The sequence below is a fragment of the Staurois parvus genome, unplaced genomic scaffold (genome assembly GCF_062004578.1).
Source record: "Staurois parvus isolate SC_StPar_1 unplaced genomic scaffold, SC_StPar_1.0 ptg000719l, whole genome shotgun sequence".
Lineage (NCBI taxonomy): Eukaryota > Metazoa > Chordata > Amphibia > Anura > Ranidae > Staurois > Staurois parvus.
This window is the reverse complement of record NW_028318515.1, coordinates 580,210-605,665: the sequence shown is the minus strand read 5'-3', so window position 1 is coordinate 605,665 and position 25,456 is coordinate 580,210. Positions and strand designations below refer to the sequence as shown.

The 25,456-nt window shown below is 43.4% G+C and overlaps 1 protein-coding gene across 2 annotated transcripts in view; it reads right to left on the bottom strand.

Annotated features, from left to right (window-relative positions):
• GOLGA3 (golgin A3) overlaps positions 1 to 25,456 on the bottom strand; it is a 117,144-nt gene that overhangs the window by 39,207 nt on the left and 52,481 nt on the right. For both annotated transcript variants that reach the window (XM_089653661.1, XM_089653662.1), the window contains exons 14-17: positions 19,436 to 19,530; positions 15,109 to 15,325; positions 14,765 to 14,908; positions 13,592 to 13,789 (exon numbers count right to left, since the gene is read on the bottom strand). In XM_089653661.1, the coding sequence (XP_089509787.1) occupies positions 13,592 to 13,789; positions 14,765 to 14,908; positions 15,109 to 15,325; positions 19,436 to 19,530 (654 nt within the window). The remainder of the gene's footprint in view (positions 1 to 13,591; positions 13,790 to 14,764; positions 14,909 to 15,108; positions 15,326 to 19,435; positions 19,531 to 25,456) is intronic.

Here is a 25,456-nt window from a genome sequence, read left to right as displayed (position 1 = left end):
TGAAGAACGCAGGGCAGCAAGATGGTTCTCCACAGCCGGAATGTCCTGTGGTGAGAACCTCTCAGGTAATACTGCGGGTTGGAACCCATAGTTGGCCATGAAGGGCGACATCCCGAAGGAGGAGTTGACCGCCGAGTTCCTGGCAAACTCTGCCCAAGGCAGGAGATCGGCCCAGTCGTCCTGATGGTCTGAAATATAACATCGAAGGAATTGTTCTAAGGCCTGATTGGAACGCTCCGCAGCCCCATTGGACTGCGGGTGGTAGGCTGAGGAAAAGGAGAGACTAATACCCAACTGGGAGCAGAAGGCGTGCCAGAATCTGGACACGAACTGACTCCCGCGGTCCGAGACAATCACCTTAGGCAACCCATGCAGGCGAAAAATCTCCCTGGAAAAGACCGTGGCCAGTTCTTGCGCTGTTGGTAATTTCCTGAGTGGAATGCAATGGCACATCTTGGAAAACCGATCGACGATCATGAGGATGACCCATATGACCCCGAGACACCGGGAGGTCTACAATAAAGTCCATACCTAGGTGTGACCAAGGACGCTCCCCATTGGGAATGGGTTGCAGAAGACCCAAAGGGAGATGCCGTGGAGACTTATTCTGGGCACAGATCGAACATGCCGCTACATAAGAGGCAATGTCAGCACGGAGGGTTGGCCACCAGAATAAGCGAGAGACAACCCAACACAGCTGGTTCTTCCCCGGATGCCCGGCAGTTTTGGCGTTATGGTAGGTACGCAGCAGGCGGGTGCGCAATCCCTCGGGTACAAAACATCTACCCTCCGGCTTCCCGGGGGGAGCATCAGATTGAGCCGCCAAAATCTGCTCCCCAAGAGGAGAGGTCAGACTGGTGCGAATGGCAGCCAGGATCTGATCTGGAGGAATAACTGAGATTGGCTCAGAGTCTTCCCTGGACAACTCAGAGTATTGCCGTGATAACGCATCAGCCCGGACATTCTTGGAACCAGGCAAATATGAAACCACATAGTTGAAGCGTGACAAGAACAGAGCCCATCTGGCCTGGCGGGGTGTCAATCTTTTGGCCTCCGAAAGATAAGTCAGGTTCTTATGATCGGTAAGAATGAGGACTGGAACCGCGGAGCCCTCGAGCAGGTGCCTCCATTCCTTGAGAGCCAGAATGATTGCCAACAACTCCCTATCTCCAATCTGGTAGTTGCACTCTGCAGAGGAAAGCTTCCTGGAGTAGAACCCACAGGGAAGTAGGGGCCCATCGGGCGACCGACGTTGAGACAGGAGAGCGCCTACTCCCGTCTCGGATGCATCAACCTCAAGGACGAAGGGCAATCCAGGATTGGGATGAGACAGTATCGGAGCCGACGCGAAGGCGGATTTCACAGCCTCGAACGCTACGATGGCCTCGGGTGGCCACTCGTGAGGATTACTGCCCTTCTTGGTTAGGTCTGAGAGAGGCTTTGCCAGCGTGGAGAAGTTCCGGATGAACTTCCGATAGTAGTTGGCAAAACCCAAAAAGCGCTGAATGGGCCGAAGGCCATTGGGACGAGGCCACTGCAGAACCGCCGAAACCTTCTGAGGGTCCATGGAGAATCCCTCCGCAAAAATGATGTAGCCTAAAAAGGCAACTTGGGATCGATGGAATTCGCACTTCTCAAGTTTACAAAAAAGTTCGTTCTCACATAATCGTTGCAGCACCTGCTTGACATCCTGGATATGGGACTCCATGGAGGCAGAGTAAACCAGGATGTCATCCAAGTAAACTACCACGCACTGCTGCAACAAGTCACGAAGGACATCATTTATGAATTCCTGAAAAACTGCGGGCGCGTTACACAACCCGAAGGGCATCACCAGGTATTCGTAGTGACCGGTTCTGGTGTTAAACGCAGTCTTCCACTCATCCCCCTGTTTGATCCGTACGAGGTTGTACGCCGCCCTAAGGTCAAGTTTGGTAAAGACTGTTGCCCCCTTAAGGCGGTCGAATAACTCAGTAATCAAGGAAATCGGGTAGGCATTCTTAGTGCTGATTCGATTAAGACCCCTATAATCAATGCAAGGCCTCAATTCACCACCCTTCTTCTTTACAAAGAAAAAGCCCGCTCCTGCTGGGGAAGTAGACTTACGAATGTGCCCCCGGGAAAGCGCATCCGCAACGTATTCCTCCATGGCCTTATTCTCCGCAACCGAGAGAGGATACACCCTGCCACGTGGAGGAGTGGCACCGGGTTGCAAGGATATGGCGCAGTCGTAAGGACGATGAGCAGGTAAGGCACCAGCGCGTACCTTATCAAACACGTCCTGGTACTCCCCATAATCAGAGGGCAACGCAGAGTCCGAGGAGGCACACAACACCTTAACCGGCCCACGGATGCACCCGGCCCCACACTGTGGAGACCACGAGAGAATCTCGGCTGTTTGCCAATTGAAGGTTGGATTGTGCATCTGGAGCCAGGGATACCCCAAAACCACCGAATAGTGCGGAGAAGAAATCACCTGGAAACAGGCCAACTCCCTGTGAACAGCCCCAATAGCTACTTCCACTGGCACAGTCTCGTGGGTAACCTGCGGTGGTTGCAGGGGCCTGCCATCTATCGCCTCGAGAACCAATGGGGTAACTCGAGCCTGCAGGGGAATGGAGTGCTGGGCAGCAAACGAGCTGTCCATAAACAACCCGCTGGCCCCAGAATCTACCAACGCCTGGGCCGTCACCGAGCCCTCCGCCCAAGAGAGGACAACGGTGATCAGTGGCTTATCTCTGCGGAACGCCGGGGACGAGGAGACTCCACCTAAGGTCTGTCCCCGACAGGATCTCAGGTGCGAGCGTTTCCCGGACGGACCGGACAGGACTGCCCAAAGTGCCCACCAAGACCCCTCGGAAAGGCGAGCAAACCCCAGCTGCATGGGCTCACCACCAGACAATCCATCCCCAGGAGGCGTGGGAGGAGAGGGAGGAACGGGGGGACAGAAAACGCAGGTGCCAGTCGATTGGAAGGCCTCCGCAGGCGTTTCTTGAGTGAAGGCCTCTCCCTGAGCCTGGTGTCAATCAGGATCAGGAAAGAGATGAGCTCCTCCAACACCACAGGCAGTTCCTTAGCTGCAATCTCGTCCTTCAGTGTGTCAGAAAGACCATGGGAAAACGCAGCCACCAGAGCCTCATTGTTCCAACCGACCTCTGCCGCCAGGGTACGAAACTCTATGGCGTACTCGGCCACGGTCCGTGAACCCTGATGCATGGTCATGAGCAGCTTGGCCGCCGAGGCGGAACGAGCCGTACGGAAGGCATCGACAAAACCGGAAAAATCTTGAATCACTGGGTCGTTCCTCTCCCATAAGGGATTTGCCCAGGCCAAGGCCTTGTCTGAGAGTAGTGAAATTAGGAACCCAACCTTAGACCTCTCAGACGGGAAGGCGTGGGGTATTAATTCAAAATAAATACCCACCTGGTTGAGGAACCCACGACACTGACTCGGCTCACCCCCAAAGCGCTGTGCAAGAGGGGCAGAGCCAGTCATACCTCTGGGTGCCGCTGATGCAGCCACCGAGGTGGTGGACGCAATAGGCGGAGAAGCAGCGGGAGAGACCACCGGAGTGACTACCGGCCTAATAGCACCAGGAGCAAGGTGTGCAGTGCGTGCAAGCAGAGTTTGCAACGCCTGAGCGAACTGATCCTGTTGATCGAGTCTGGCGACTAGCGTTGGGAGCGAAGGCGTGCCTGCACAGTCAGGGTTCATGGCACTTGTGTAATGTCAGGGCAGGAGCCGAGGAACGGACAGGCAGGCCTAACAATGTAACGCACTGGCTGACGACAACCACCACCCACAGACCGAAGTCCCTCAGGGCGCGGAGTCTAAGTCCCAGGCTGCCCTTCACCAGGGCCCCTGATGGTGGGGATGGACTTGACGCAGCCAGGAACCAGGTCGTGGCCCCCCGAGACACCTCAGTTGCAGTAATGGCCGCCGCCAATGGCGTGTAGCTGGTGTAAAAGAGTAGTCAGACAAGCCGGGGTCAACAACAACAGGACAAAACAGTACAGGACAGCAGACGAGAATCACAGGTCACGAGCCGGGTTCAGCAACAGAGGGTCAGATCAAAGGAGAATACAAAGAATAGTCAAGTCACAAGCCGAATCAGAATACCAGGAGAGTCACGAGAGTCAGAACAGAGTAATAGCAACACAAAGACACAAGACACAAGTGCAAAGAGCATGTGCGGGCCACAGGCTTATATGTCATCAGCCACACCCCTCTGGGGGATGGACCACAGAAACCTGAAGGCATAAAAGGATTCCCATCATGCACAGCAGAATCCAAGATGGACGCCAGCACATGGAGTAACATAACCTCAGGGAAAAGGTAGGACCTTGACAGCCTCCATGTCAGGCCTTCCGACGACCTCCCTCCCCATCTTAATTTTAATGCAACGGGGCATGATCCGAAAGGGTCATTACTTCTATCTTAACACTAGACAAATCTTCGATGAGACGATGGTCTATCAATATATAATCTAATCTGGAGTATGTTTTATGAGCGTTAGAATAAAAGGTATAATCTCTGTTTCTGTTATTCGCTATTCTCCAGCTATCCACCAGTTGGCTCTCTCTCATCACCTTCTTCAATAATCTCGACTTGTTTCCCTCTCTCGGCACTGTAGAAGTTGTGTCTATTTGTGGGTCCATACATAGGTTGAAGTCTCCTGCCACTATTAAGTATCCCTTAGAAAAATCCATCAATTTCTTCAGAACCCCTTTCAAAAACATCTCTGGTTTCCTATTATGGCAATATATATTTGCTAGCATACACTCGATATCTTGCAGTTTGCCTTTCAAAAACAGAAACCTCCCATCCGGATTGGTATTCCTATCTTCTAGTTCAAACCTAACATTTTTTGCAAATCCTATAGCCACCCCCTTCGCTCTCTTAATTGGGGAGTCCGCATAATACCAAACCGGATGGTATCTAGATTTCAACTTAAGGTTTTTTTTTAACTCGAGGTGCATTTCTTGCAAGAATACCACTGAGGCCGCTCTATGCTGTAGTTCTCTGAATAACCTAAATCTTTTGCCTGGGCAGTTCAACCCATTTACATTATGAGTTATGAACTGTATTTCCTCCATATTTTGTTTATTTGTCATCTTTCTATTTTACCATCTCCTTTCTTCTTCCTTTTCCCTCTATCTCTTCTTTTATGCCAGATGTCAGTTTTAAAAAACTCCTCTCCCCCCTCCCCTTCCAATTCCCTCCCTCCCTTCCGCTTTAGGCTTGTAGTTTGCCTTTCCCCCTCCCCCTCCCTCCCTCCCACCCATTTTAGGCTTGTAGTTTGCCTATAAATCTGTTGAGGATCTAAACCCTTCATAGATTTTGTACCTTGGGGTTGAGCTCCTCCCATGAACGGCCTCTCCCACCTCCCACCCCCCCAGATGCCCCTTGTCTATTTCATAAACTCAAGATGGTTCCACTAAGAGGTACTTCATTCGAGCGAACAAGAAGTAGGGAGAAAAAAAAAAAAAAAAACCCTCCTCTATCTCCCTCTCCTAATTAACTGCCAGTCTTCCTTTACTCTGGCCCCACTGTCTCCTACCTCCTCCTCCCAACCAGAAATTTCTATAATTTGCAAATCAAGTCTATCACAAAAGTCTCTTAAATCCTCAGGAAATCTCAAGTAGGCTGTAACTCCATTCTTCCATCCGATTAGACACTCAGGAATACCCCATCTATAGTGCACATTTTGTTTTTTCATTTGCTCTAACAGGGGTTTCAGAGATCTTCTTCTCCGCAGTGTCTCTGTTGTTAAATCTGCAAATATCTGTATATTTATTTCTCCATATTTAATAGCTGATCTTCCCTTAATCTTTCTCCATATCTCTTCTTTATCACCCATCTTTTGGAATTGGACAATTATGTCTCTGGATTTCTTTTCTCCATTTCCATGTTGAATCCTTCCAATTCTAAAAACCTCTTCCAGATTCACCTGTTCTGTTTCTGGTCTATCTCTTATGGAGTTTAGGATTTTACAGATAAAGTCTCTCACTTCCTCTCCCTTTACGGACTCCGGGATACCTTTTACCCTGAAGTTCTTCCTTCTCTCCCTGTTTTCCTGTACTTCCATCCTATACAGCAATCTTTTTTGCTCTTTCTTAATGTCTTTTGTCCTTTTTTCTAAACCAGAGATAGATTGGGCGTGGTTTTTAATTCTTTCCTCTGTCTCCTCCATCCGCAATAGCAACTGCCCTAAATCGCTCTGTATGATTGTCAGTTCTTGTTTTATTGTTTTTTCTAGACTTTTGAACATATCTGCCATCTCTTTCTTATTTGGTACTTGTAGTTCACTTTCCAGATCTTTCCTCTCCACATTCTCTGATATTTGTTGGCTATTATGCTTTATTCCCAGGGAGAGTCTAGGGCTAGCTTCCAAGCTCATTTCCATCTCACTTTTATCACCGATATCTTGAGATCTTTCTGGAGTCACATTACCTTGAGATGTATATTTTTTTATCGTGCCTACTTGGGACCCCTTTAGCCCACTACTTTTAACGTTTTTATTCTTCATCTCTTCTATAAGTTTTATTCAATTAAATACAGGAACCACCTTGGTTTAACAGCTACAGACCAGGTATCTAGATTTCAACACGCACTTATTTTCCACTTTCCCACTATGTTCTCCTTCTTCCAGGGCTGCTAGTTCCTCTTACACTCATTCAATCTTCCCCAGGAAGTCTACCCCTCTTTAAGCATACAGTCACTATTTTCTCACAGTTTGCTAGGTTGTGCTGCTCACACTCACCCTCTGGTTGCTTTTCTTCTGGTGAGGCAGCTACGAGCCACCAGCTGCTAGCTTCAGCTTCCCACTGCTCTCTTCAGGGGAACTCCTCTGGGTCTTCTTTTTCAGACCCTACTCCCCTGTGTATAAACTTAAAACACACGGGGAGCAGGTTACCCATTGAACATATGGTTTCTCCTGTATGCTGCAAGGGGGGAGCGAGCCTCACTCTCACTTCGGATGCCGGCCGGTTTTCTCCCCTTCCCAGTAGTGCTCTGCGGTTTCCCACGTGTCGACTCCGTGACTCCCCGCTCTCCCAGCAGCCCCGCACGTCAGTCCGGACCTCCTTCAGCAAGCCCCGCCGCCCAGCACACCTTCTCTCCACTCCCGGGCCGCCGGACCCGCTCTGGAGCCGTCACTCGTGGGTAAGTCCCCGGGTCACTCTTCTGCAGGCATCTGGGATGGTGTAGATGACTCGGAGAGCACCCGCTCCGTGCTCTCCTACGCCGCCATGTCTAGGCTCCGCCCCTCAAAATGATTCCCTTCAGTTTTGTCTTCAGCAAGTGAAATGCATGCTCAATCGGATTCAGGTCAGGTGTTTGACTGGGCCATTGCATAACATTCCACTTCTTTCCCTTAAAAAACTCTTTGGTTGCTATTGCAGTATGCTTTGGGTCATTGTCTATCTGCACTGTGAAGCGGCGTCCAATGAGTTCTGAAGCATTTGGCTGAATATGAGCAGATAATATTGCCCGAAACACTTCAGAATTCATCCTGCTGCTTTTGTCAGCAGTCACATCAATAAATACAAGAGAACCAATTCCATTGGCAGCCATACATGCCCACGCCATGACACTACCACCATGCTTCACTGATGAGGTGGTATGCTTAGGATCATGAGCAGTTCCTTTCCTTCTCATACTCTTCTCTTACCATCACTCTGGTACAAGTTGCTCTTGGTCTCATCTGTCCATAGGATGTTGTCCCAGAACTGTGAAGGCTTTTTTAGATGTCGTTTGGCAAACTCTAATCTGGCCTTCCTGTATTTGAGGCTCACCAATGGTTTACATCTTGTGGTGAACCCTCTGTATTCACTCTGGTGAAGTCTTCTCTTGATTGTTGACTTTGACACACAGACACCTACCTCCTGGAGAGTGTTCTTGATCTGGCCAACTGTTGTGAAGGGTGTTTTCTTCACCAGGGAAAGAATTCTTCGGTCATCCACCACAGTTGTTTTCCGTGGTCTTCCGGGTCTTTTGGTGTTGCTGAGCTCACCGGTGCGTTCCTTCTTTTTAAGAATGTTCCAAACAGTTGTTTTGGCCACGCCTAATGTTTTTGCTATCTCTCTGATGGGTTTGTTTTGCTTTTTCAGCCTAATGATGGCTTGCTTCACTGATAGTGACAGCTCTTTGGATGTCATCTTGAGAGTGGACAGCAACAGATTCCAAATGCAAATAGCACACTTGAAATGAACTCTGGACCTTTTATCTGCTCATTGTAATTGGGATAATGAGGGAATAACACACACCTGGCCATGGAACAGCTGAGAAGCCAATTGTCCCATTACTTTTGGTCCCTTAACAAGTGGGAGGCACATATGCAAATTGTTGTAATTCCTACACCGTTCACCTGATTTGGATGTAAATACCCTCAAATTAAAGCGGACATTCTGCAGTTAAAGCACATCTTGTTCGTTTCATTTCAAATCCATTGTGTTGGTATATAGAGCCAAAAATGCTAGAATTGTGTCGATGTCCCAATATTTATGGACCTGACTGTATATGATCCTCAGGACCCTCATTACAAAGACAATGCCAGGAAAGGCAAGATATGGAGAGAACTGACAAGTCACTTCTTCGCAGATTTACCCAGTTATCCAAAATATAGAAGAATACATTGTGGCCTTAATTTATGAAGACATTTGATTTTATTGGATATGTTTTATAAGAGAAAACAACAAAATACTGTTTTTTTTTTCAAAATTATGGTCTTTTATTGGTTATATATTAAAAAAAATAAAAATCCCAGGGGTGATCAAATACCACCAAAAGAAAGTTCTATTTGTGTGGAAAAAAAAGCTGTCCAGACACATTCCAGGTGTCCTATCCCATTATTTTAAATAAATGTATCTAAAAAATAAAATTATTTGCAATACTTACCTTTCAGTTGACATCAGTCTAAAGTTACAAAAAGTGTCCGGATGTTGACGAAGGTCTGCATACAGTGTCAAACATTGCTTTCCAGCTCCATCAACAGTGGATATACACAATAACACCTTCTTTTGTGGTCATGCAGTCTCAGCAGTGCAATGGCCATCACCATGAATAAGCCTGAAAGTGCAGACATCTTCTCTACACAGCAGCACACAAAGGACAATTCAAAGGGATAAACAGGAAGTGATCTGACAGGAAAAGTGACCCAGAAGCATTGTTTTGATGAAAATATAGATTTAGCAATTGTAATGACCCAAAATGGAGGGAAAAAAACATCTAAATAGGCATCTGGATACGCATAAAAAATGCACTGGATACACATCAAAAAAGCGCATGCAGAAATGCATTTGGAACTAATCTAGAGAACATTTTTGTGATGTGAACTGGCCCTTAAAAGTGGCCTTACACCGTGCAATCTCCTTTAGATCTACCATCAGCTATGTAGTGCAAGGGCCTGCCTGATTTGATACAAATTGAATGGATCTTTCAGGTGGGTCCTCCTATTCCACAGTTCTGGTAAATCTAAAGGAAGCTGTACAGAGACTGTAAAATCAGATTGCATACTGTATAGCCAGTTTTACAGAAGTGCATGGGAAGGAGTAAATGAAGACACTCAGCTGTAATTGTCCTTATGTAAACATGCCAATTTTACTTTGATGCCTCATTCACATCTAATGTAGTGGGAGCACATTTTTTTTGGTGCTTTTAATAACCTTTTCTTAATAGTTTATTTGTTTCAGTCTTATATCTAAACTCAAAGACACCTACCTAAAAAGTAAAGGCCTAAAGGCTTATTTTCTTGCATCATACAATTGGTATGTATCTCAAGAAGCCTACCTAAACTTACCAAGTCATTTTAAATTGTCACTGGTCTGCACAAGGTAGGGAATATAAAACTAGTCTGTTAGCTGATGATCTAGCTTTTAGTAGAACTACAGTCAAATATTCAAAGCAAATTTGCTGTGCGTTTTATCTTTCTCTTTCGTTTCCTCTGCAAGCCCCCCAATAATACCTATCCTTCCAGAACAGTGCAGATATTCTACTTGCTAACACTAGCCCACCCCTTCCGAAATCAGGACAGTGTTACCTCAAATCGGCTGTGCTGACTATAGCTTACGTGCTAATGCTGCGGGCAGCAAGAGTAACAGCACTGTTGCTGCTAACAGAAAAGCTTTTAACTATTATGAATTCTTAAAAGCATTACATAGTGATTTGGGGCTGATTTACCAAATTAGCTTCCTAACTTAAGAAACCAATCTTCATTTTTTTCATCCTAAACACTGCACGTAAAACCATAATTAAGATATCAATTTCAAAACAAAGTGCTTGCTTAAACAGATAATAAATGCTTAAAGGAGAAATATAGCCAGAGCTATTTTGGCTATACTTATCCTATGAATCACAGGAGTGCAGCTTGTTCTGCACTCCTGTGACCCGCTGTCAGCTGATGTCTGGTCCTGGTCCACGTTCGGGAAAGATCCCGACTTTACAGTCAGGATCCACCCAGATGCCTGGACCAGCAGCTGGTTTAGTCCTTCAGCATGATGCTGAGAGCTCGAGCCAGCAGCTCCCACTCCTAACAGTCACCGCTCTCTGCTCAGAAAGGAGAGGGAGAAGTGAATGATCAGCCGTGTTTGAGCTGCAGATGGGAACGGTGCTGCAGCCACCTAGGTAAGTATGGTTATTTTTTATATTCCTGAACTTCTCTTTTAAAGTATATGTGAACCTTTACCTTGTAAAACAACCCATTCAATTTAAAATAGATTTACAAGGCAAAACATTTGTGTGTATATATACAATGGGGCAAAAAAGTATTTAGTCAGCCACCAATTGTGCAAGTTCTCCCACTTAAAAAGATGAGACAAGCCTTGGCATCATAGGTAGACCTCAACTATGAGAGACAAAATGCGAAAACATCCAAACAATCACATTGGCTGATTTGGAAAGAATTTATTTGCAAATTATGGTGGAAAATAAGTATTTGGTCACCTACAAACAAGCAAGATTTCTGGCTCTCACAGACCTGTACCTTCTTCTTTAAGAGGCTCCTCTGTCCTGCACTCATTACCTGTATCAATGACACCTGTTTGAACTTATCAGTATAAAAGACACCTGTCCACAACCTCAGTCACACTCCATACACCACTATGGTGAAGACCAAAGAGCTGTCGAAGGACACCAGAAACAAAATTGGAGACCTGCACCAGGCTGGGAAGACTGAATCTGCAATAGGCAAGCAGCTTGGTGTGAACAAATCAACTGTGGGAGCAATAATTAGAAAATGGAAGACATACAAGACCACTGATAATCTCCCTCGATCTGGGGCTCCACGCAAGATCTCACCCCGTGGGGTCAAAATGATCACAAGAACGGTGAGCAAAAATCCCAGGATCACACGGGGGGACCTAGTGAATGACCTGCAGAGAGCTGGGACCAACGTAACAAAGGCTACCATCAGTAACACACTACGCCGCCAGGGATTTAGATCCTGCAGTGCCAGACGTGTCCCCCTGCTTAAGCCAGTACATGTCCGGGCCCGTCTGAAGTTTGCTAGAGAGCATTTGGATGATCCAGAAGAGGATTGCGAGAATGTCATATGGTCAGATGAAACCAAAATAGAACTGTTTCGTAGAAACACAACTCGTCGTGTTTGCAGGAGAGAGAATGCTGAGTTGCATCCAAAGAACACCATACCTACTGTGAAGCATGGGGATGGCAACATCATGCTTTGGGGCTGTTTCTCCGCAAAGGGACCAGGACGACTGATCTATGTACAGGACAGAATGAATGGGGCCATGTATCGTGAGATTTTGAGTGCAAACCTCCTTCCATCAGCAAGGGCATTGAAGATGAAACGTGGCTGGGTCTTCCAACATGACAATGATCCCAAACATACCACCCGGGCAACGAAGGAGTGGCTTCGTAAGAAGCATTTAAAAGGTCCTGGAGTGGCCTAGCCAGTCTCTAGATCTCAACCCCATAGAAAACCTTTGGAGAGAGTTAAAAGTCCGTGTTGCCCAGCGACAGACCCAAAACATCACTGCTCCAGAGGAGATCTGTATGGAATGGGCCAACATACCAGCAACAGTGTGTGCCAACCTTGTGAAGACTTACAGGAAACGTTTGACCTCTGTCATTGCCAACAAAGGATATATAACAAAGTATTGAGATGAACTTTTGATATTGACCAAATACTTATTTTCCACCACAATTTGCAAATAAATTCTTTCCAAATCAGCCAATGTGATGGTCTGGATTTTTTTCACATTTTGTCTCTCATAGTTGAGGTCTACCTATGATGCCAATTACAGGCCTCTCTCATCTTTTTAAGTGGGAGAACTTGCACAATCGGTGGCTGACTAAATACTTTTTTGCCCCACTGTATGTGTGTATATATATATATATATATATATATATATAAAAATATAAGTACCTTTTTGGTACTTTTTTTTTTTTTTTTACAAGTAATCACATAACCTCTGTTCTCAGCTGCATAAGGAGCTTGGAGACATAGAGGGTGGAGATTGCAGGGGGGCGTGTCAGCAGGAAGCAAAGAAAGAGCCCTACACCCATTTTCCCAATGAACAGCTGTGCAGGGCAGCATGTCAGCACAAGTCTTGGCCAATGGTGGATAGGCAGGCTGTGCTCCCACCACAGCCAGAAACCTGACCACACTGTGAAGGATGTTCTTCTATGCCAAGCATGGTCAGTTTGAAATAGGAAAGCAGGGGCCTGGCAGGATCCCCAGGTATATCGCACAAAGAAAGCATAGCAAAGCAAAGCAAACAGGTTACATTTTCAAACAAGTGCATAGTATACCATACACATCAGGAATATAAAATGTTGGGGTAATATACACTTAAAATTCAAAATCAAAGTGTACTACCAAAATCCAATCCCAGTGACTGTGAGAAAGTTCAAAAAGTGAGTTCCTTGAAGAAAATATGTGTACAGCATCCCAAACGCTGGTGGCATACTCCACTAGCCGCCCAGAGGTAAGAAGAACTAGAAAAAAAAAAGTATTTTTTTTTTTTATACACAAAGGTCTAAAACAGCAGAAAGGAGTACTGCAGCAGCCAAACTTCTCCAATCTGACACTTATTTCCATAAATCTTTATAACCAGAGGTTTTCCACAGTGTTAAGAAAGATCCATTCTTCTCGTAAGTTTAACTTACCTCTGGGTGGTGGTGGTGGTGTGTTTCAACTGGGAAGACACACAAGAAGATTGTTTGGGAAGCATTTTTTTGTTGTTTGAAAATAATTCTCGACATGTCAGGAGCTTTATTTTACTGCATTTTTAAAACGTTTGCAGAATGGATTTAAATTTAATGTTTTAAATGCATAGAACATTTTTTTAACTAATCTAGAAATTAAATTTTCCAATATCGCTAACACTTTTATAAAAATGGAACTACAAACTTTTTGTCAAACAGTTAACAAATTCCATTGTTTTCCTGCTAAGGGTACAGACATGACTTACAGGTTCATAGACTATATAGAGTTTTGCTACCTCGATCTACTTTTTAAATATAAACAAACATCAATCAGCCGTACTCCAATTTATTTAGGAAAGAAAATCATCTAGGATATCTACTTCAGTCATTTCACAGACAGAAGGTGTGTCCACTTATTCTGTACCTGCAGGTTCAGTTGGACCAGGTCTGCCTCTCTTTTTGCCAGTGCAGCCTCAAGAACGTTGTTATGTTCACGCAAAGTAGCATTGGACTGTGCAAGTCCAGACAACTTTCCTCGTTCATGTTCTAGTTCTAGAGTCAGCTTCTTATTTATTTCTTCCAATTTTTTAATTTTTCTCTTAAAACCACGAGATTCCTGGAGCTGAAGCAAGATTTTAAAACAAAAAACACATACCTGAAGCTTCTAAAACAATTATTACAAATCTTAAAACTGTATCCTAAGAACACAGACACTTTTTGAAATTTCACTGACACTAGAAACAGCTAACAAGACCAATAAAAGACTAAAAATGTATCAAAATAGTCAAAACTTTCTTCTCTCTGCCTGAATCCTGTTGAGGAGGTTTCCCTTCAGTTCATTTCCGGGAACCACAACAGGAAGTGAAGGGAAATCTCTACCAAGTAGAGACCAAATTAGTCAGTTGTCACTGCTAGAACTTGAAGATCTTTTCTTACCTCCGGTTCTGGTGATAAATGTAAAGTATGTAGCACTTCTGCCTTGCAGCACTGGGCTCCCTACGCCCCTTGTTCGAATCCAAGTCACTACACCAGGGCTTGAAAAAGCCGCTTGCCAAATGCGAGGGGAAATCCTTGTGTGGCGAGCACAGATGGAGCGGCTCCACCTGCGCTCCAAGCCTCATTGTGAAGCCGAGATCCGGTTTCCAACTTTCGTCTTCTTCTTCGGCACTACCATTACACTGGCAGCGCCACTGAGGGGACAGGTGCAGGAGACTACACTATCTGCAGTGAATTTACATGTTCTCTCTGTGCTTGCTTGGGGTTACTCCGACTTTCCTTGCACACTCCAAAGACATGCTAGTAGGTTAAGTGGCTCCTGTCTAAATAGGACCAAGTGTGTGTGTTTGTATGTATGTATGCGAGATAGGGACCTTAGATTATATTCTCCTTGATCGCAAGGACTGATGTGAACATACAGTACGTAAAGTGCTGCATAAACTATTGATGCTAAATAAATAATGTAGGCACAGCAATAAAAACCTAACAAGGATTCCACCCTTTCTTATTTCTTTATCAGCAGGTCACTTGACCTAAATTTTACAAAATATAGGCCATCTTTATGAATTGCGAAAAAAAATAAACCTAGAGCCTAGCTTACCTCATCTTCAAGTTCAAGGACCTTCTCCCTGTATTCTTCCAGTTCCTGGCTAGTCAATGATATAACCTCTTGTAGCTCACGTTCCAGCATGGCCTTACTTTGACCAACAGCTTGCAGTTCACTTTTTAATTCTTTTAATTTTTCCTGTTAGAGAACAAGTTATATTATATGCATTCATAAAACAACAGAAGACATTCATGTGCAAAGCACCTTTTATTCTATACAATGATACGGTTTAATTTTGTTTTTATGAAATTAGTTAAAAAACCGAAAATATTCTATTCCGTGTAGCATTTAGCCTTCATGTCAAAGCAATGTGTTGCTCCCAATATCCCATATGATACCTCAAATGCTTGACTATCTCCCCTTTCAGAGATTTGTGCTTTGAGCTTATTGAGCTCTGCTTCTGCAGCTTCTTTTGCTGTCAAAGCTTCTTGGAGGCGACGACTTAGGATCCCCACTGCATTCTCATAAGCTTTGTGTTTGGCTTTCATTTCCTTCTGAGCACTTGTCAGATCTGTGCCTAACCTCCTCATTCTCTGCTTTTGCTCAGTAATTGCCCTTTAGTAGAACAAACAAAAACAGTTTTAGAACATTACAACAATATGTCATTCCAAGTATGTAACCACATTTCAATAATCACAATAGCAATCAAACAGATGGTACCTTCCTTGGATGAAAAGGAAAGAAGGGTTTAGTTCTGCTTTAACTGTTGCTCAGGGCTCTGGGCTTCAACAAAATGGCAACCAGGAACAATGCTGGAGGCAATTTACAACACACACTTAATTTGGTAGCATAATTATTATTGTGTAATGTATGTTCCTTGCTAAAGAACATTTTTTTAAATCAATTGTTATGAGTAAAGTACTGCTTTACATTTGAAACTACTTCTCCCTGTATTACATTAAACATTAATGTGAAGTACAAAATGGCAAATTACAAGCTTAATGTGGTTCTAAAGGCAGGTTTTTTTTTTGTTTTTTTTACCTTAATGCATTATATGCATTAGGATAAAAAGCCTTCTGTAAGCAGCTCCTCCCTCCATCCCCCTCCCCTAAATACTTTTTCAGAGCCCTATCTCAACCCAGCTATATGCACGAGAGCAGAGGCTCTGTCGACTCTCTCTTTCCTCATTGGCTCCTGCTGCTGTTAATAATTAACCATGCACTGTGAGCAAGCACACACGAGTGCCCCTATGGGCTAGGGGGGTACTTGGCAGAGAAGAAGTGCCAGGAGCACCCGCAGGGCTGGAGCAGCAGCGGGAGACATTGGCTCCCACTGCTGTCAATCACAGCCAGTGAGCCAATGAGAAGAGAGAGGAGGTGGGGCTGAACCAGGGGACCCTGATGTATGGAGGGGGACTGTGGGGACACTGATGTAAGGAGGGGGTCTATGGGCACCCTGATGTAAAGAGGGGGGACTATGGGGACCCTATACGTAAGAAGAGGGGCTAGGGGGAACTTGACGTAAAGAGGGGGGACTGTGGGGACCCTGATGTAAGGAGAGGGACTATGGGGAGCCTGATGTATAGAGGGGGACTATAGGAAGCCTGATGTATAGAGGGGGACTATGGGAAGCCTGATGTATAGAGGATGATCGGAAGCCTGATGTATAGAGGGGGACTATGGGGAGCCTGATGTATAAAGGGGGACTATGGGGAGCCTGATGTACAGAGGGGGACTATGGGGAGCCTGATGTACAGAGGGGGACTATGGGGAGCCTGATGTAAGGATGGGGACTATGGGACCCTGGTGTAAGGGGGCTCTGGGAACCCAGAGGTAGTGGGAAGGAATCTCAGGGACCTTAAAGACACAGTAAACACCACTTGCTCACTTGTACCTACAGGCATGTCCTGATGCTGCACTCTACATGTTGTTTTGTATGTTACTTACTCCTGACCCCTGCACTCTATACACATTACATAGTCCTGACCAAAGTGCTCCCTGTCCCAACAGTTGCTGGTTTTAATGAAGTTCTTTTTTAAGGTAGGTTCAGGCAGACAAAATGATCGTTTTTTTATGCAGAAAAGTTTATGTGATGAAAACGTTTAAATATTTAAATATGATTCTTCGTTCTAAGGTTTGTGTATCTGTGAGATTATCACTTGTGACATAGTAAGAGTATTTTGTGGGTACAAAGACTGTGATATATGTGTGCACAGTATACAGTGACTAGGCACAGGTTCTGTTTAATCCTCCCCTTTAAGCTTCTCCTACTATTAGGCAAAATCTGTCCTCTGCGTCACTTACTACTGACCCCTGAACTCTGCGTCACTTACTACTGACTTGTGAAGTCTGCCTCATCTACTACTGGCCCCTGTCCTCTGCCTTGTTGACCACTATACACTGCTCTACAAACTAATGGCCTCTGTACACTGCAATACAAACTTCTGACTCTATCCCCTGCCCTGCTGACCTCCCATCTTCTACCCCCTGACATTTTTTACAGTACCCCCACATCAGATAGGCTAGATGTGGCTCCGATAAGAGTTTATCCATCTGAACTGTTCCCATGGAGTCACCTATGCATCCATTGTGAAGGCTACAGTATCCCTGGATCTAGAAACAAACTTGCCCAGTTTCTTGTTGAACCTGGAATATGATAGGCCCATGTCTGGTGTTCCCCACCTGCGACAGAGGTCTTCAAACACCCCAGGGTGAGTCCAGGCATTGATGACTGAGGAAGTTCGCCTGCCAATTCCTCACAGTTGGAATATGCCTGGCAGACCAGGCTGGAACATGAAGTTCCACCCAAGCCAGAATTTGATCAGCTTCTCTTTGAGCTGTGAGACTTCTGCTTCCTCCCTAATGGTTGATGTAAGCCACTGCCATGGCACTCTCTGAGTAGATCCTGGTTGGATGGCCTTGCAGTCAAGAGGTCCAAGTGTTGGAAGAAAAAAAGAGAATCCAGAATATTGATCAGGATTCAAGCCTTCTCTGGTGACCAAGTCTCTTGCACTGAAAGTGTACAGAATTTCATCCCAGGACAAAAGGCTGCATCTAAAAATACAATATGTGAAAAGAGATTCACCAAAAATGAGGTCCCAGAGGAGGACAAAAATTGTGGTTTAAACCAGTCAAATGTAACAATCTTTATTGGACATATCAAAGCATACCAAAAGTTTTATTTATTTTTTATTTATAAAATACAAATAAAATAAAACACCAAAAATGGTTCCCCCTTCACCCAGTGACGTTAAAACATGACAACGTTGTCACAACCAATAAAAACAGCCCGGGCCTTGGGCATACCACACACACACACACATACAGGAACAGGTAAGCATACCATGACTAAATAAAAAGCAAGATATTATGAGATTGCCCAGTACTGGTAAGTACATCAAAACTATAAGGGGGAATATCCCCTATTTAGATGAGCAAGTTAACGGCTAATTGTACATAATAGATTGTTGATATCGATGTCCATGACAACCATCAACGGCGGTGGAGACCCATGGTAAGAATGACATATGATTAAACAACCTTGTATTGAATTCACCGTTGCCAAAGAGTCTATCATTCACAGTGTAATGACTAATGTCATACTGTAACAATGATATTGGAAGTAGCAATGGGAACCATCCCCGTTAGCAATGGAAATAAACAGGGCAAAGCGTGTATTATGCTGAGTGGAAAAGTTGGAGATGGCAGCAGAGCCAGATCCCCTATAGCAATGTAACAAACAGGGCTGGCATGGGAGCCAAATAAAAGATTGGGCTGCAGGTTTATCAAGTCATGGAGCAGTACACAAACCATCCATGCATGGACTGCAAGCAAGAGTGACTTGCCCCATATGCGAGCTTCCCAGAGCGAACACAGTCCCAGAACCAGCTCTCAATGTAAATACAGCCCAGATCAGATATGATACTGCTCAGTGCTCCAGGTACGACAGTGACAATATGCCCAGTTTTGGCCGTCAATGTAACATTGCCACTATAGGTCTCCGTGCATGTCTCCACTGCTAACCTCACTGCGGATCAAGTAGCCCCATCTGGGATGAATGGTGCGTGGTGGCATGTTGGACGAGCTGCGCGGTACAGCTGCATCCATCATAAAAAACTTTCAGATTAGAGGGAGGTGGAAGATCGATTTTGAGCGAAAGGCACATGCAATGGTCCAGAGACTGAGCCTTCTTGTCCCATGCCAGTAGAATACTAAGCTGCAACAGTCTGCAGTGAAACGGGGCATATGGAACTGCCTTAAAGAAGCCACAATAAAGTTCAGGACTCTCATGCACACGCGAACGGTTGGTTGGCTAGAAGGCCTAGGGACTCCAAATAGTGAGTCTGTTCCAGCACTGAGTTTTGGGGGGTTCAAGGTCTGAACCTCTACAAAGTTTGAACAGTTTGATGGACACTGATGGATCTGTGCCAGCTGCTACCATAGTAGGAGGTTGTCCAGGTATCCCACTATGGTATTGCTCAGAGGGCAAAGAAGAAAAAGTAAAAAAAAAAAAAAAGATTGTTTTCCTCTGAGGAGAGATGTCCATTCTCCTAGGACACTAGCACAAAACTGGAGCATGAAGGGAGTGGGAAAGGTTTACTAGGCCGTTCTTACAGCTTTGTTTGCCAGTGTCTAATCTGTCACAAACTGGCAGCTTTAGTTATCATGCTGTATGGGACCAAAGTAATAAGTATATGTATGCAGTTTGAAATTGTAACAAACTTACGTCTTTGCTTCATTCTGTAACATTTCTATTTGTTCCCGAAGTGCAGCATTATCCTGGGTCAGTGTGGCTATCTGATCTTTGTCATACTGCATGGACTACAGAAGACAGAGGAGAAAATAAAGACAATGTAATCCATTAACGCATTCACTGAAAACATCAACAAAGCTAAAGATCACACAAAACATAAGTAGGGTATACCTGTTGAGTTTTTCAACCAGAGGGTTGAACAAAAAAAAACTCACAGATCCCATCATATCAAGCGATGTTGATTCAGTGATTTCTGACAGTGGGGACTTTTTCACCGAATATCTAACTACCCTTGGAAAAAAGAGGTCTATCCTGTCTCCAGTAGAGAAATGCTAAACACAGTTTGACTAGAAAACAGTTTTGTTAACATTCCCGATGCCCCCTGAAAAGTGATCCATGACAGACCACGTTTTGGAGGGCTGTTGACAGGCAGCTCAGAGATGATATGCTGCCTTGTTGATGTCTGCTTTAACCATTGAAAGCCTGCTGCACCGCAACAGCGAGAATCAGGTCAGTGGCAACAAAGGTCCAATTCTCTTGCATGTGTCTAATTTGGTGGTTGGTGCTGACCACCAAAGACAAAGATTTCTGTAACACCTCCTTCAGCTGCCATATTAGGTTAAGATGAGCAGTCTGGGGCAAGAGGGGGGGGCAGTTTTTTGTTTTTACCACCTTCGAATGCCAGTGTAAACAAGGCTTTGTTTGTGTCTAAATTGCCTCTCCCTCTACAAGTCTAAGGAAATATAATGCAGCTTGAAGAGGTTAAGTGCAGATCAGAAGATGGACAACTGCAGGTGAAATACACCTGTCAATGAATTTTAAATGATTTTAGAAGCATCTCAAACTGATATCAAAAGCATTTATCCTCATCAGAAGATTCTATTTTCACCATAATCTTTTCTCTGTTCCTGGAGTATATCAGTTAATAGCTAGTGTAATGGATGTGACTTGCATTACTTATTTGTATGCCCATCTCATCAGAGAGCATAAGTACATTTATTAAAATTATCATTACATTTTCAATGTCAATAAAATTCATATAATACCATTCGATCTTATTGTGTATCTGTTTTTTCATTGTTTACATATTGTACTTTGCCAAATTTCCATTTATAATGAGATTCCAACTTACTCTGCATACTGCACCTAATTCTACACTGATTTTAAAAGCAAGCTCCATTTGCCCATAGACACAACGTTATACTGTTTATACAACTTTATAGTGTTTTTGAATTATTCCATTAGAACTACTGATAAAGGTTCAAAGTGTTAGTGATTGTTGGTACATGTTCCTTTCAACTAAAAATGTCTACTGTGGTTTCCAGGTTTACAAATACATAACATCACTTGGAGAAAGCAGAATTTCAACATTTACACCATGCTGAGGTAACGAGTACAATAAAAAAAAAGCCTGGCATTCTGTCACTAAACAAAATGAGAGAAAATTACATTATGAGAAACTGCACAAGAATGTAACATTTACAGTTATGTATACTGAAGTACACATACAATGCCTTGAAAAAGTATTCATACCCCTTGAAATTTTCAACATTTTGTTACAACCAAAAACGTAAATGTATTTTATTGGGATTCTATGTGATAGATCAACACAAAGTGGCACAAAATTGTGAAGTGAAAGGAAAATGATAAATTGTTTAAAATTTTTTTCACAAATAAATATCTGAAAAGTGTAGCGGCATGTGTATTCAGCCCCCTTGAGTCAATACTTTGTAGAACCACCTTTTTGCTGCAATTACAGCTGCAAGTCTTTTTGGGGATGTCTCTACGAGCTTTGTACATCTAGAGAATTAAATTTTTGCCCATTCTTCTTTGCAAAATAGCTCAAGCTCTGTCAGATTGGATGGAGTGCATCTGTGAGCAGTAATTTTCAAGTCTTGCCACAGACTTTCAATCGGATTTAGGTCAGGACTAGTAAAGGAGGAATTAATGCACCATATGTTCAGGAATTGGTGGACTTATTATAAACACTGATATATGGACTATTGATTGGTCTGATATTTGTTCATCATTTTTTCAAATTTAGTTCTATATAATATTTTTTACTTGCACCGAGTTTTTTTCACTGATAAACTGCATATTATTTTTGATCTTTAAATTTGTTTACCGCTGCACCCATATATCTTTACATACACTGAGGAGAATTGGGCATAATATTCTCTGATGCTAGCTGCTTCAGTTGTCCACTAAACGCTTATAATTTTTTAGTGAATAAGAAAACTAGGCTTACAAAAGAAATGGGCACTAAGCAAATAGAAAGCTGAAGGCCAGACTCCTTAAAAGTATATGTAAACCCATCAATTTCATTTTCCCGATAGGTGCCTGCCGTACAAATTGTATGAAAACATATCCTGTTCTCTTTGTATGGCTTCCTTTCTTCGTGTGAAACCTCTGGTGTTCCTGCAAGTCCCTTTGCTTTCCTATTAAAAAAAAAAAGCTGACTACAGCAGGCATGACAGCAAAGTGTGGTCAGTTCTCTAGTTGTGCTTGGAACTCCGTGTGCTCTCCTCCAATAAGAAAACTTCTGCTCACAGATAACCCCCCCCACCACCCGCAAAGCCATTTACTGGGAAGTTTAGTGTACTGCTGTTTCTCCTCTGCCAGCTCTCCGTTTTTCCAACTTTATAGGGAGCTTAGAGGGTAGATCATCACTTATAAAAAAAGATATTTATAATGATTTTTTTCTTATCTGTACATTTCTATTTTAAACTGATTGGGTTAAATATACTTTAAAGCTATAAAAATTCCCACACCCGACTTGCTGATTTGTAGTAAGCAGTTTAAGAGAAAACGAGTGAGGTTTGTCCTTCAAAGGATTCCAAGGAAATGATTTTATGGCAGTACAAAAATACTATTTTCTCCATTCTCCATTTGTCCATTAAGGGACACAGCTTGATATTAAAAAAACCTAGAAGACAGAAAGGTGGTGTCGGAAATATTCTGTCCTCACAGAATTTAACTGGAAGGCCTGAACTTACCATATCGACATAATGTAACATGCACATGCTGGAATTCATCTTGTTCTGTATATTCTATTAGTATACAAGGTTTCCAAACACAGACCTTAACAGCAGATATTCCCAGGTTTTTACAGCATACTTTCCCAGGCTGTAAATATGGGGGGTATACTTATACCAGACAGCCTAAGAAATAAAGACTAAACATGATACCAACTTGCAAGATTAATTGAGGGGTCCATGTCTCGGATTTAACAGGACAAAGTACTATTCACAAAGATTTTTTTTCCATGAACCTCTGGAAAAAGAGTTCATAATAAAATTTACATTGCATATCGTGTTATTGTTATTTGACAGGACTATTTTAATAAAAAATGTCAACTGTATTATTAGTATTGCATGAAGTGAATATTTGCCTAATTAAGTAATTTGGGTTTTATATTACTATATTCTCCATATACATATATATTTTATCTATACTATTTGGTTTTGACAATTAATACATATTGGTATATATTGTAGATATTATGTTTTCAACATTATAAATAATTAGTTGGAGTTCATTATATAAATGTACCTCGGTTTAAAAACGCCTCAGTTAACGTAATTTTCGGTTTACAAATGAAAATCCATTGAAAAAAAATGCCTCGGTTTACAATTTTTTTTCACAATAAAAAAGTGTATGTCGGTTCCCGATTTTTAAATGCAATTGCCGACTTTTTTTTTTTCCTTCATTATAGCTCACAGAGCTGTCACTTTCCCCGAAGTTAAAGGAAGATTTGTTTCTTTTAAGAAACTAAAAGGAAACATTGTTTCTTTTAACTTGGGGAAATAAACTAAAAAGAAACTTTCTCTTTTAGCTGGGGGGAAAGTGACAGCTGAATCTCTGAGCTATAGTGAAGAAAATAAAGCGGTAATTACATTTAAAACTCAGCACCATAATAAATAAAAAAAATGGCGTGGGGTCCCCCCTCCCATCCATACCAAGCCCTTCGGGTCTGGTATGGATTTTGAGGGGAACTCCCATGACGAAATTAAAAAAAAAAATGGTGTCACATGGGGCGGGGTCACTCGGGTGATGTCCCCGGGTGGCCCCCCTCCCTACCTATTTAAGAACTGTCAAACCACCAGAGCAGGCAGACGGCTTGAAGACATCGTCAGAAGCGGAGCCTTTTCTTTTTTTTTTTTGGGTTGGTGGCGGGCATCATGATTGACGTTGGATCTACTGTGTGGAACATTCTTTTAGTTTTTTTCATTTATTAAAGGACTTGTCAAAGACCGTGTCCTGTCTTTTTTCACACTTTTCAGAGACCATGTATCCTATACTCATTCACATTGGGGGGGGGGGTCTGGGATCTGGGGGCCCCCTTGTTAAAGGGGGTTTCCAGATTCCGATAACCCCCTGCCCACAGACCCCCACAACTACCGACCAGGACTGTGGGGAAGAGGCCCTTGTCCCCATCAACATGGGGACAAGGTGCTTTGGGGAAGGAGGAGCCCCCCCCTGCCCCAAAGCACCCCCCCCCATGTTGAGGGCATGTGGCCTGGTAAGGTTCGGGGGGGGGGAGCGATTGCTGGACCCCCCCTTTCCTGACCTGCAGGGCTGCATGCTCGGATGTCTGCTATGGAATTTGGGGGGGACCCTCACACAATTTCTTTCCCTTCAAAATCCATACCAGACCCGAAGGGCTTGGTAAGGATGGGAGGGGGGACCCCATGCCATTTTTTATCAATTTTTTTAATTGCCCGCAATTCTTTTAGAATTGCGGGCAATTAAAGCTGTCAGTGGGGAACCCCACTGACAGCTGAAACATTAACACATGGTTGTCACTATTAAAATACCGCATGATTTAAAATAACTCATGTGGTATTTTAGTAGCGTTTACGTTTTTCTGACCTCAGGAATGGATTAATTGGTTTTCAATGCATTCTTATGGGAAACGGCATTTCGGTTTACGAATTTTTCGCTATACTAAAAGTCCCGCAGAACTAATTAAATTCGTGAGTCGAGGTATGCCTGTATTACAACATCTGTATGCTACAGAAGCAGTTATAGAATTAAGAAGTTTCAGTACAAATGAATTCAGCGAATGTCTGTAAAATGTATAGGTAGAATTTTTTTTCTTTCTCCAGAATCACTAAGGAAATACATTATTTTGCATGACACTGGTCCCAGTTTTTCTAACCTGTTCTGTCAAAAGAGCATCTACTTCTAAAATGTATTGCATTTTAACAAGCTAAGGGTTAGAGGTAAACTTTTGACATGATAGTTTGTAGAGTTTGTAAGAAAAATCCAAAATTATTCCTTATCCTATATACTGCCCCCTTCAGGTAATCAGGATTACTGAGTGACGTCATAATTAGGCAAGATAAGCTTTGCCAGCCTAGGTTGTTTGGGGTGATAAAAGTTAGAGGACGGACAGAGACAGGGGACAAGACAGAATACAAGGGACAATAGATGGAAATACACACACTGAAGCAAGCTGACAGAAAACGGACATCACTGACCCCATAGAATCTATATTGGTAATGTATAACTTTCATTTTGTTTCAGGCAATTTGTACTCACCTTATATCTCCAGCTAAACCGTTTAGTCTGATAGCGGTTATGGTTAGCACCGGAGTTGATTTGAAATAATTTTAACTGCAATATAAATTATCTTCATTTCAATTCTCTGAGGGGAGGATTCTCTTTGAAATGTCCCCAAAGCTGATTTCAGCTTCTATTCAGTGGTTTAGCTGAGTATATATGACAAAGTAGACAACTTCTGTAACATTTGTTCTTGACCTCAGATTCTAAGCTTATTGGATTGTCTTGTTTATGGTATTCTAAATCAATTCATGCCAAGGTACACTATTAGCTTTGAATGTCTGGTTGTAGAGAGATCATGTGGTCAATTGCATAGCCGTTGTCATATGCTGCTCAGTTACTGAGAGTTTCCTACACTGAATTTTTAGACAGTTGGTCTTCTTTCATTAATATCGGATAATATTTGGTGGTTGGAATTTGTAACCATTA